General features: G+C 63.2%; 1 protein-coding gene across 1 annotated transcript; it reads left to right on the forward strand.

The window, feature by feature from the left end:
* The first annotated feature begins 811 nt into the window (after nucleotides 1-811).
* Nucleotides 812-4208, forward strand: LOC106006582. Its single transcript, XM_013060116.2, has 2 exons — nucleotides 812-1821; nucleotides 2480-4208. Exons 1-2 carry the CDS (start codon nucleotides 841-843, stop codon nucleotides 2750-2752), a joined length of 1254 nt encoding a protein of 417 aa, XP_012915570.1. The 5' UTR covers nucleotides 812-840; the 3' UTR covers nucleotides 2753-4208.
* The last annotated feature ends 8746 nt before the right edge of the window (nucleotides 4209-12954 follow it).

Below are 12954 nucleotides of genomic sequence, written 5' to 3' on the forward strand. Positions count from 1 at the left end.
GAGTGCTCCCGTGGCCGTGGGGGGGGGGCCCGGTCCTTCTGACGGCACATCGCGGCACGGTTACGGGCAGACACACTTCTCTTTCCAGCCTCCCTCCTGTGAACTTGAAGAACGGAGAGATCGTGGTTTTATTCGTGGAGCAGAATGTGCTGGAGTGCGGGGTTCCCCGTGCAATGCCCCCACGCACGGCCGCCACGGGCAACACCCCTGCCAGAGAGCGCTTTTGCAACCACAAAAGCGTGAACCCCCCCAAATCCAGGTTTGCCTCAGGTTGCCTGGGGCGTTGCGTTCTTGGGCTCTAGACGGACAGGGAGTGAAGGCCGCCGCTGCGGTGTCACACAGCCTCGTGGCCGCCCTGAACCCCTCCGGGCCTCCCGCAGGCCGGGCCGACTCTGGTCTCTGTGCCGTCTCCACACGGTGTCCGGTGGCCCCACGCGGCGTGAGCCGCTACACCTGCCACCATCCCTCGCTTACGCGCTGAGGGTCCCTCCCTGTCTCCGAGTCCTGAGAGCGCATGTCTTTCTGGTCTGGAGGGTCTTCTGTGGTCTGCGGGACAGCAGTGTGTTTATCTGTCCCCCGCAGGACGACAAGTCGCCCAGTTACGTGCCGGCGTGCATGTCTTTGTGGGGCCCTTGCTTAGGCGCATGGTGCTCTCAGTCCCGGGGCTCTGGGGTGACTCGTGTCCCCGAAACTCTGGATGTTGAGCTCCTAACCCCCAGGACCTCAGACCTTGTTTAGAACTAGGGTTGCTGCGGATGGGAATTCGTTACGGTGAGGTCGTTAGGGCGGACCCCAAACGTGGCTGGTGTCCTTCCACGAAGAGGACATTGGGATGCAGACATGCACACAGGGAGGGGCCCCAGTGGAGACAGAGTGTGGGAGCTCCTGCCGGCCAGAGAGGCCCGCAACCTGCTGAAGCTGGCAAGGCCTGGGACCCGCCCTTCAGGAGCCAGCCCCAAGGACAACGTCGCTTTGGACTTCCGGCCTCTGGACCTGGAGGACAGCCCGCTGTGCTGGGGAAGCCCCACGTCTGTGGGGCCGGTTCCGGCAGCCCCACACATGGGGCGCACTGGTGCGCACGATCCGTCTCCTCCGGTCCCGCAGCCCACGAGGTCGCCGCGCTGTCGTCCAGGTGCCATGGAGGACTCAGGCACAGGCGGCCCCAGCCCATGGCTTCTCTGCTCACCCCAGTCACTGCTGGCTCCCGGCACCCACACTTCAGCCCCTGGGGACCTGGAGAAGTTGCACTCATGGAGCAGGAGGCTGACATTAGCCTCAGACAGTCACCCATCAGTGAGTCAGGAGCCCCCCGAGCAGACCCTGTGTCTCCTGCTGGTTTCAAGTGAAGGTGCTTGGACACATTTGCCCCGCAGCCCCCCAGCCCTGCAGCCCCGCAGCCTCGCAGCCCGCAGCCTGCAGCCCCGCAGCCCTGCAGCAGCCCAGCGCGGTCTGCGGCTGACGAGGCACCAGCAGTCATTTCTGCAGGAGAAGCGGCTTCGGCTCCCTCTTTCTTTCCACTGCTGTGCGGCCAGTTCCCTGAAACCCCATTCGTCAAAGCTGCAGGCTGAGGAGGGACCACGGCAAACAGAGGCCACGGCCAGCCCTGAAATGACCTTGGCCGCGGGAAATGCCCTTTGTGATGTCACAGTTAATTACTGCTGGGAGAAAGGCCAGTGCCCAGTGAGTGAGCCGTGCAGGCAGACCTGCTCCCTGGCGCTGGGCACAGGGGCGGGGGTGGCAAGCACTGCATGGGGGGGCTTCAATCCTGACGCCTTTGTGGGGCTGCTCAGGGGCTTAAAGTTCCTGCTCCAGGTGGCCCTGGTGAGGAGGGAAGTGCGGGGGCAGGGTCAGTCACCGCTCCGGGGGGACACAGGCCCAGAAATGCAGCAAAACTGCCTCCTGTGCGCACACCCCTTCCCTGCACAGCGAGGCCCTGCTATGCATCGTAGTGGGCTCTGCTCCCAGACACCCACTGTCTCCTCCCAAAACCCCTGGGGTTGGGGGACCCCGTACCCTTAGAACAAAGTCAGACTCTTTCACCCGGCCCGGCCCCCACATGGCCCCCGCCCGGTCCTTGGCTCTCTCAGGGCTCCCTGCCTGTTTGCGGGTCTCCGCAGCCCTGGGCTGTGCCCAAGCCAGGCCCCTCACCCCCCAGGCACCCAGGGCCCTTGGATGCATTCTGCTGTGCCACAGACGCAAACCCCAATCCACTAGGAGCTCAGGCTTTGCGGGACTCTCGGGCCACGACCCTGTACACAGGGTGCCCACCACAGCGCTGTGGCCCCGCCACGGAGCCAGCCCAGGGAGGTGGGGGTCATTGGCAGCGCAGCATTAGCCGCCCGTGTGAGCTCCGTCAGACCGGGCGTGCAGAGCCCTGGGCACCCTTCACCCAGCAAAGGCCGCCAGCCCACAGCTCCTCCGGCCATACCTGCTTCAGCCCCATTGGGCTGCGTGCCATTGACTGGTGTTATTTTGACAGATGAGGAAACTGAGGCACAGAGTGCCTACGTGGCCCAGGGACCCCCAGCAAGGAAAGGGCAGAGCCAGGGGCAGACGCCGGGGTTCCGAGCTGGCAACACGTCCTCCTGTGGGCTGCCCTGACCTCGGGCCCCCGGGCCTGGGCTTCTGGGAAGAAAGACCTAACCCCCCTCCTGACTCACGGCTGCCCACCCGGCCAGGCCTGGGGCTGGGGATGGATCGAAGTCCTTGCACCATCCCCCATCCCCACGGCCTGGGAGGTGACCGGAGATGAGCTGCGAAACGAGGAAAAACCCTGGTTCCTGGCAGCAGAAACGACTTCAGCTTTCGCCTCTTGGCCAGAATCAATGCCGGGTCTGCAGGCAGCCCATCCCAGGCTCGGCGGTGCTCCGGAACCGGCTGGAGGGCCCAGCTGGGGGCTCGGGGTGGGGGGCTTGTCTGCGGGGTGTTGGCAAGGGGACACGTGGAGCCCGGGAAGCCCTGGTGGGGGGCTCCTGGCCCTCGTAGAAGCCGGGGGCCGCCCCGGTCTGCACCCCTCCCCGTGCTCTTCCCCGTGCCACGGTTTCCGGGCCTAAAACCAGCACCAGGCCACGTGCTTCTGACATGCGGCTCATCGCTGGGTGCAAGTGCGGCCCACGGCAGGGGCCCGATGGCTGCTGGCTGTGCCCTTGGAAGGCGGGAAGGAAGCCTTCCTTCCCGCCTGCCTGCGTTCGGCCCCCCTCTGCCCCGAGTCCACCTTCCCCAGAGCCGTGCTGGGCCGCTGGCCTGTCCCCTTGGCTCTGCTCAGTGGACTTGGCCTCAACCTCTTGCTCTTTCTGTTCCGGAGACACCATAAGCGGCCAAAGGGCACTGAGGGGGCCCAGGCTGGCCCCTGTGGCTGGGCTGAGCCCCTCAGCGACCCTGCAGGGTGGGGACAGGGCTTCGAGTGGCTGCCTCTGGGAAGGGGGCCACCCCGACAGAGGTAGACATGGACGGGGCACCAGCTGAGGTTTGGAGAGAACAGGTAGGGGTTCTGGACTCTCCCAGGAGGTGGAGGGGGCTCTGGAAATTATCCCAGGGGTCCCGTGGCTCGCCCACTTCTGCCCAGACAGGGGGCTGGAAGGTTGGGATGAACACTTTCTGGATCGGAACGTGGGAACGTCTCTCTGGCCTGTGTGGGAGAGGCTGGGTCAGCCTGCTGTGAGTGCTGGGGGGCGAGGCCCCCACCACAGGAGAGAGGACCCCCCAGGACACCAGCATGCTCCCCGACACACGGGACGGACGCTGCAGAGACAGAATGAGGCGAACGACTTCTGCCCGGCCAGAGTGGGGCCTTGCGACCGTGGGCCACCGCCATCTTCTGGGTCCCTCCACTCGGGGTCTCATCCCCAGCGGCTGTGGGGACGGACGCTTTCCACCACCAGCCTCAGCTCCCTGTTCCCTCACTCTCCTGGGAGCAGCGGGGGCCTGGTGGCCGCCGCGGTCACGGCCGCGTGCCGGGCTCCAAGACCAGCAACGGCCCTCTCTGTTATTAGCGATGCCATTCGGCGCTCAAGTTTGGGGCAAGGATCGTTTTGAAGCCGCTGTTCACTTTGTGACCGAGCCCGGTCTCGGGAGACGGGTATATTTTCAAGGGGCATTTCTGACACATTTATTGGTGGAGCTCATTAAAAAGCCCGACCTGGTCTTGGCGGGAGCGTCATTGCCGTATTTAATCACACCTCCAGAAATCACAGCCTGTGAGGGAATCGCTGGAGAAGGGGCGGCTCCTGGTGGGTGGGGGAGGGGAGAACCCCAGGACCCCCCGGGGAGTGGCCCCGGCCGGGGAGTGGCGAACCCCCCTCCACGCCCTCCAGGCTGTCGCTCTGATTGAGGACTCAGTGGGGCTCCAGCCCCGGCCCTGAGGGTTTTGTGGGGTCAGGCCCCAGGGCAGGGGTCTGGGGCAGAAGGTGTGGAGGAGGGAAAAGCCCCCAGTCTCGAGGAACTGGAGTCTGAGGCACCCCCACCCCCTCGTGGGCCGTGTGAACGTGCAGTGCTGGGCGGGGGTTGTCCTGGGTGCATCGGAGCCCAGCCCTGGGGGGTCCGGCGCACGGCTGCAGTGAGGGGGGTGGGAGCGCCCGGGGGGATGGGCCCCTGGAGGCTTGGACCGTGAGCCGCTGCCTTCCCGGCGCCCGATGGCATCCAAGCTGCACACCTTTCCGAGGGCTGTCCTAGTGCAGGCTGGACCTTCACAGCTAGGTCACTGCCCCCAGACACAGGAAGGGCACGTGGGAACTCTGCTCTGCTTCCAGAGGTCGGGCACAAGTGGCGGGCACCTGCCCCCATTGGCCCATAGGGGCAAGGGACTCCAACAGCCCCTCCCCACCCCCGGAGCCCCTCCCAACATCCGACTCAACTTGGCTCCTTGGAAAAGGCTATTCTTGGGTACGCGCAACAGCTGTTGCGCGCGGGGCTCTGCGCTGATGTCAGCCTCCCAAAGTGTCCGGGTCTGGTGCTGAGGCCGCCTCCAGCCCTGCTGGACAGATGCCCCCCGAGCTTGCTGAGCGCTGGGTTGTCCTGGCCTGGCTCTGTGGGGAGGGCTCCAAGCGGCAGCTGGCAGTCTGTGTCCTGATGCTCGGGCCTCACCGGGAACTAGGGCAGGCCTGAGACCGTGGGGATGGATATCGCCTCCTCCAGGAAGCCTTCCTTACTTCCATCTCATCCTGTTACCATGTCATTGCTGGTTCAAAGCTGGGCTCTCCAGGGGAGCCCTGGGCTGTGTCTGAGCTGGTGTTTGGGTTCAATTCTACGCCAGGCCATGTGCTAGGTCCCTTCTCCAAGGGCTGGCATGGTGACAACCCGAGCCCTGAGAGGCTGTGTGCCTTGTCCCAGAACCCAAGAGAGCAGGCGCCCAGTGCAAGCTCAGCAAATGTCTCCTGAATGAGTGAATGGATGTGCACCCCACCTCTGTCTGTATGACAGGAGAACAGAGGACCCCTCCAAAGGGGGGTGCTGCTGCTGGGAACCCCTTGTTCCCGGGGAGGGGCCAGGGTCCAAGGGGCACAGCTCACAGTCTGGGGCCATTGTCATGTCCACAGCTTTGGTTCTGAGGGGCCAGAACCCTTCCCAGAGCTGTGCCTGTTCACCCCCCACATTGTCCCCAGTCCCTTTCCCTGTCTCTTGAGCCCAGGCCTTACCCCCAGCCCCTGTCCCCGTGCCCCAGCCCCTGCCAAGAAAGGAGCCCTTGGGCCTGGGGGCTGCTGGCACAGCTGATAGTTACTGAAAGCTCCGGGAAGGAACCGAAACGGAGGCCAGCATGGAGGTGGAGGGGTCATGATGGACAGAAGGAAATTTCTATTTTTTGGCGTTCAGCGGCCTCCGCAGTGACATAATCAGGAGGTTTTTACTGACCGGGCAATAAAACAGCTCACGGCGGCAGACGCACATCCTTCAGCAGAGCTGGCCGCGGGCCCCACGGCCTTGGCGAAGGTCACTCCTGGGGCTCAGAGAGGCTGCCTCAGGGCTGCTGGCCCCCAGAGACTCAGCCCCAAACACGGGCCGGCCCGGGGGGTGGGGGGCTGCAGTCAGTCCCGGACACAGTTGATGCAGACCCGCAGCTTGATGCGGGGGAGCCCCTGGCCCCTCCCACACGCCCCGCTCCTGGGAGCTGGCCCTGACCACCCCTCCGGCTCTGCCAGGGGTGCCCCTCGGGCGGTGGCTGGAGCACCCGCTGGCAATCTCACCTTCTCAAATCCAGCAGAGGTTAGCTTAGCGGGGGAAAGGGTGTCGTGAGGGCAAGGGTTTTTGTTGAGTGGAGAGATGGTGGGTCAGCGTGGACTGCACAGGCTTCAGGGAAGGGGGCACTGGAGTCGGACCGGGGTCCTCATGCCTGCCCTTGAGCAGAGACACCAGTAGCGGGGACCCCCGGCTCTGCTGTGCGGGGACAGGACCTCACTGCTGACCAGAGCAGGCAGCCAGAAGCAGGACGTGCCTCACCCACAATCTCAATCCTGAAAAAGCCAAGATCACGTGACTCATGGGGTTTCTGTGCTCAGGGGTCAGGGGCGCTGCAGCCATCGCAGTGGGGCCCGAGCTCAGAATCCTCTTCCACCTGCAGGGAGCTGACAGCCCCAGGAAGAGCACGGGGCAGGGGAGGGGAACTGATGCCCAGGTTGCGTACCGGTTTTCCATGATGTGTCATGAACTCAGACACACTCAGCACCTGGGAAGCCCACTCACGTGGCACCTGAGGTTCTGTGGCTCAGAAGTCCGCACAGTGTGGCTGGTTCCTCTGCTCGGGGTCCCTGGGCTGGAATCAAGTGTAGCTGGGGCTCGGTTCCTTTTGAGGCTCGTTCTGGTTCTCGGCAGGACTCAGTTCCTTGTGGTTGTAGGACCGAGGTCCCAACTGTCTGACTGTGGGCCGGGGCCACCTGAACATCCTTGCCGTGTGGCCCTAAAAGGTAGACCCCAACCTGGTTATTGGCCTCCTTCTTTGAGACCAGCTGGATAGAGTCTTTCTGATACTTTCCCTTTTAAAGACCTCACCTGATTAGGCCAGGCCCACCCAGCAGATTATGCCTATTGATTAACTTGCCATTGATTGATTGGTGCCCTGATCTCTGGAGTCATTTTCCAGTACCTTTCCCAGCCCTGCTTTGCTCCAGGAGAGGGGACGATAGGGTGTGTCCTAGAGATGATAGGATAGAGGTTTTTACTTCCTGCAAGTTTGGTGAAAAGGAAGTAGAGGACTCGGAGCCCTGCGCTCCCCAGGAGGGAAGGCTGTCCAGGGAAATGCCCAAGACCCTGCGCTAGTGGAGATGGAAGGTCCCCAGAGGCCACCCTAGGGGGCTTCTCGGGCTTTGCTGCCCTCTGACCCCAGAAGAGGTCCCCTGGGATGCTGGATTCTTAGCCCAAGTTAGTGGAAGAGCTTTCTGGCGGGAACCTTCCTGGAGGTTCCTTTCAGGCGGGAACCAGCCTGGAGCTGGCGGGCCCCCTGGATCCGGGGATATGCAGTGTCTCAGGCCTGCTTTGCCTCTTAAAGATACTTGAGGACTCAGGTTCAATAATTTATCAGGTCACATCATAAATTCAAGGAATATCTCCAAGGTTTTGAGAACCCGAATTTGACTTCCTCCGGAGTTTTACGATCAGGCAAAGCCATCCATCAGGACTGAGCAGAGATCCATTTGTTAAATGGGACAGCTCCCTTCAGGGCAGGCTACTCTCAGTGCCCGCAAACCCGCTCTCAGGAAAATCTGGGCCGTCAAGAAGGCAAACGTCCTCCAGGGATCCCGGCGTGTGGCCCCCCAGGACTGGGGCTTCTGTTGCTGGCTGCTTAGAAACTTGGGGCAGAGGAAAGTGAGGGGGGCCCCAAGGGGAAGGGAGAGCAGGATTCCACAGACAGAAGCCCGGGCCGGATGAGGCTTGCCACGGCGTGATCATCTTGTCCACGTCTAAGCCTGACCATGGGAGGTATGAGGGGTTGCCCTAGGCCTCCTGCCCCTAGAAGCATGGAGGGTTAGATCATGAAGAAACAGCAGGGTCCTCCCCTCCCAAGAAGGCCTGCCCATGGGGCTAGGATGTACCTGCTGTCCTCCCCAAAATTAACGAGAAGCAGACGTGGGAGCTGGGCCTAGAGGGAGTAGGAGTGGGACAGCTTCTCAGTAGGCAAGCCAAGGCCCACACACCGCCACCCTCACCACCAGCATCGTGACCACCATCACCACTACCACCACCATCACCATCACCACCACCATCACCCCCATCACCGTCACTGTCACCATCACGGTCATTGTCACCATCACTGGAGCTCCGTCACCCTCGCTGTCACCATCAACACCATCATCACCACCACCTTCCTCATCACTGTCATCGTCCCCATCGTCATGTTGCTGTATGGCCACTGTTTTCACCTCTTTGAGGAGGGGAAGATGCTTCTGGGGCAGCAGAAGCATCCAGCTACCAGCACAGAAGTCCAGAGCAGATGACCTCCAGTGAGTCCCAGATGCAGTCCTGGTACTTCCTTCCGGCACTGACAGCCAGGGCGCCTGCTTATGCTCACTGGGGCGGGTGGATCCCCACAAGATTGGTGCCGTCACAACCTGGCAAAGCCCGTGGGGCTCGGGCCCCACAAAGGGTGTGGGAGCGAGGCTGCGGGCAGGTCAGGCTGCAAAGCAGACTCCGAGTAGGGGCAGGAACTGCGCGTGGCGTCCCCATGGGCGGCTGGCACACCTTCCCCTGGCTGTGGGGGCCCGGCCACCCTCTCGGAGGACACAGGCCCCTCCGCACGGCATTTCCCCACCATGCTGTGACATTTATAAATGTTACATGCAGGGAACCAGAAAACCCATCCCAAATTAAACAAAACCCCAGTGAGCACCTGCGTGGGCCCCGCGAGGAGCCGTCCTGGCGGCGACGCTTTCATCCGCCCCACAATGGGATTCCGAGCGGCAGCCTGTGCCTTGGCAGCTGTCCAGTTCCTTACTCCAAATGGGTTTGGCACTTTTTTTTTTTTAAGAGCACCTTTATAACAATCTCGGAATGAATATTTATAGGGCCAGAACGAGGAAACCGGCTAATTGTGGCTGAGATGCTGTTGGATCAACACCCCTTGGCTCCCAAAGGACAGCATGCGCCAGAGAGAAAGCTGCGCCCTTTATCCCGGGGGTCCGAGCCATGGAAGAGGCTGGGGGAGACGCCCCCCGTGCGGCTGGCAGCCTGCTGTGGCTGGTCAACGGCTACCAGGGGCTCTGGGGACGCTCTCAGGAAAGGCCCATTGTGTCCTCTCCCGCAGCCTGCCCTGGGGGGCCGAGTGGCCTGCCTGCACAGGGCAATGGCCCAGAGTCAGGGCCCTGCACCCACGGGCGCCCATCAGGGGCAGCTTGAGCTGTGTAGCACGGGGGGCCTGGGGTCCACTGTGGAAAGGGGCCATCCTCGGAGGCTCCCCTCCACCCCCTTCCACGAGCCCCAGCGAGACCGGCAGGCACCACCCCTGCATTTGCCAGAGTGGGGCGGGAAGGGACGGGTGGGCAGGGGGATCCAGGCTTCAGACAGGAGGAGGCCGCTTTGCAAAACGCACGTTCCACACGATGTCCCCGGAACCCGTGCGCGGGACCGTGAGGCTGCCCCTTTCCAGTGATATTGGGGCTTAATGGGTCTGAGGCTAAGCGGTCTTCGACATTTCCACCTTCGGGTGTGGGGTCCTGTCCACTGTCTGCGTCTTGAGGACGGCAAAGCCAGTCCTCCTCTTGCGCAGAGCAGGGAGCCCTGCGTGGCTCAGAAGAGGAAGGAGGAAGGACGCATGGCGAGAAGGGCCGGACCAGGGGCTTCCTGCTGATTCTTCTCTGTGTCCCCTCAGAGCTGGCTGTCTTTCCCGGCGCCCGGCAGAGCGCAGCCAGCCCATGGGGCTCCCCCGGAGCTGGGGCACTGGCGGAGTCCCCTGCTGCTGTCGTGGTTGGGTGGCTGCACACCCAGTCATTTCTAGGCTTCTTCCTGCCCGGGGGGCCCTCCACCAGAGCCCTCTCACACGTGGCTGGCCCCCACTTACCTCAGCCCCCTGGCCACCAAGGCCACATCCATCCTATACTATCTGTCCCCAAACTCCTGGGAGAGTGGCCAGGCTGCCGCCAGGTCCCCCACGCTCTCAGGGGCATCCGAAGAGTGACTGGGATCCCGAGTAATGACCATGATGGTGTGGGGCCCACAGCAGGGTCTACGGAGCGGTGGGGGGCCCATCACTGGGGGGCAGGCTGTCCCCCAGCTCTGTTGGGTGACACGGCCTGTGGGCAGAGGTGTGACCCTCCAGGCTAAAGCTTCCTCTGATGGCTGCACCCTTGCAGAGCCGGGAGAACTTTCTGCTGTGGGTACATTTTCGCATTTAAATGCAGCCAGACATGGCCCTGAACCTCCACTCCCCAACCTACCCCCGTGCCCAGGGGTTTGTGGTCAGGGCTTCATGCTCCCTGGAAATGGGACTCTGTCTCTCGGGCCAGAAGACACTTCTGTAGGGTGGTCTGGGCGCGTCTGCGGGGAGCAGGTGCGCGGACACCCTGGCTCCCGCGAGTCTCCTTGGCGTCCGGCGTCCGGCGTCCGAGGGGAGGGCAGGCAAGTCCCCCACAGCGGGGAGACTTCAGGACGTGGCTCAGCCCGGTCACCGCAGCACGCGTGCAGGGGCCGAGAATGGGAGGAGGAGGACGTCGGGGCGCGGACCTCGCAGGAGGACATCGGGGTGCGGACCTCGCAGGAGGACGTCGGGGTGCGGACCTCGCAGGAGGACGTCGGGGCGTGGACCTCGCAGGGTCTCAGGCTCAGAGCCCGGGGAGGAGACCAGCCTGGGCCCCCAGCACGCCTCCCGCCCTGCAGCTCCCTGTGGGCAGGGGCTCCTCCCGGGGCAGGTCTGAGGCCGCCTGCACACACCGTCCAGGGAGGCCCCCAGGGAGCCCCGGGGGCCCCGCAGCCGACCCCGTCGCTGTCACCGTTCTGCAAACAGGTTGCTCCGCTGACATCACAGCAGTGAAATACGACTTTCTCTACAGGCTGCCAGGGCGGTTTTCCCGTTTTCCCGCTGCCATTACGGCAACGTGCGTACGTTTGTTTTGCCATGTGTGCACGTGTGGGTGTGCACGCATGTGTGCGCTGAGGCCCGGCCCAGCCCAGGGACCCCAGGGCCTGACACAGGCCTGGCTGGCGTGGACGGGTCCGTCCACGGGAAGCTGCTGGAAGCGGGACGGGCTGTCCTCCGGGCGCCTCCCCTTGCCCCAGGGCTGGCTGAGCCCTTCCCAGGCTGCCCACAGCCTCCCCAACCCGGTGGTCTTCCAGACCTGTGGGCGCAGGCCCTGGTGTCCCGGAGCGCCGCGTGGGCATCTCGGGGTGGGGGCGGCGCCCCACGACTGCCTCCAGCTTGCTCGTCCTCCGTGCTGGTTCCATCCCCGCCCAGGCCCGGGAGCGCCCCCCGGACAGAAGGGTGCAGGGCCATGGGCTTCCCGCGGCCGTGAGGACACACAGCCGCATGCCGCGTGGTTGAAACAACACTCGTTCGTTCTTGCCCAGGAGGAACGTTGGGGTCATGTCAGCGGCTGGTGCTCGGGAACCCAGGGGGAGCAGGAGCTCAGCGCTCACGGCCCTGGGGCCATGCCCAGGGTGTGGGGTCAGCGGGGAGACGGGGTGTGACGGATCCTCGGCCCCACGTACCTTTGCTGTGTTTTTATTGAGGGCAACTCACCTGACAGGACCCAGTCCCTGTCAAGGGAATAACTCAGTGGTATTTAGCACGTCCGGTGTTGTGAGGTGACTACCTCTCTCATTCCAGAACATTCTAACCCCCTCGCCCCCAAGGAGGCCGGCCTCCGTGAGGGGTCCAGTCTGCATCCCCTCCAGCGGCCTGGGGAAGCCCTCTCTGTGCGATGCACGGTCTGTTCTGGATGCCTCGTGGGCAAGGTGTCGCAGCGCCCGGGGCCTTGGGCCGGCTTCTTGTGTCTTCTTGCTGCTTCCACGCTGCAGGCCACACCACAGGTCCGTTTCCCCTCTGTGGTCGGGTTTCTCTGTCCGCAGACGGGTGTTTGCACAGTCCCCTCGCTCAGCCCCAGTCCTCAGGGGCGCGTGAGTGTGACAGGCCTTGTCTGGTTTCTCGGCGCTCCTGCCTGGCATAGGTTCGGGGTTTGCCGGTGTCGCTGCGAGAGGAGCTACAGACCCTTTTCCACGGCCGCGGAGTCCCAGGTTCACACCCCAGCTTCCGATTTCACAACATCTTCCCCAACACTTGTTATTTTCCGGTTTGGGGCTTTTGTGTTTTTAACAGCCGTCCCGGCCGGCAGGGGTGAGATGGCTTCTCACCGTGATTGTGGCCTGCCCCTCCCTGACGACGGCTCCTCGGGTCGTTGGGGTGATGTCCAGTCCCCTGCCCATGGTTGTGGCACCGGAGCTGGGGTGGTCTGGACGAGTGTCAACAGTGGTCTGAAGGTACAACCAAATTTTAAAATAAAACCCAAGGGGCGCCTGGGTGGCTCAGTGGGTTAAGCTGCTGCCTTTGGCTCAGGTCATGATCTCAGGGTCCTGGGATCGAGTCCCACGTCGGGCTCTCTGCTCAGCGGGGAGCCTGCTTCCCTCTCTCTCTCTCTGCCTGCCTCTCTATCTACCTGTGATCTCTCTCTGTCAAATAAATAAATAAAATCTTTAAAATAAAATAAAATAAAAATAAAATAAAACCCAAGTTTTGTTTATTTAAAGATCCATGGAAGAGTGAAGTGACCAAGAGACGGTTCTTGGTGTCCGCATGGCGCTGGGGAGAGGGGCACCCGGGCTGGGGGGGGTCCCCACCTCTGACTGAGGCCAGGCCCCCTGAGGGCGCTGGCCCTGCCTTGCCCTTGCCCCCCCAAACAAGACCCCAGCCTCACCCCAACCCCAACGCTGAACATACATGAATGTCGTTCAGGCCGTGCCCTCCCTCCCCATCCCGCCACGTGCCGCCCACGGCCCCAGCAGCCTCGTGGCCGACCCGCCGGCTGGCCGGGGGATTGAAAG

Source organism: Mustela putorius, unplaced genomic scaffold (assembly GCF_011764305.1).
Source record: "Mustela putorius furo isolate JIRA1106 unplaced genomic scaffold, ASM1176430v1.1 tig00003972_pilon_pilon_pilon, whole genome shotgun sequence".
Classification (NCBI taxonomy): Eukaryota; Metazoa; Chordata; class Mammalia; order Carnivora; family Mustelidae; genus Mustela; species Mustela putorius.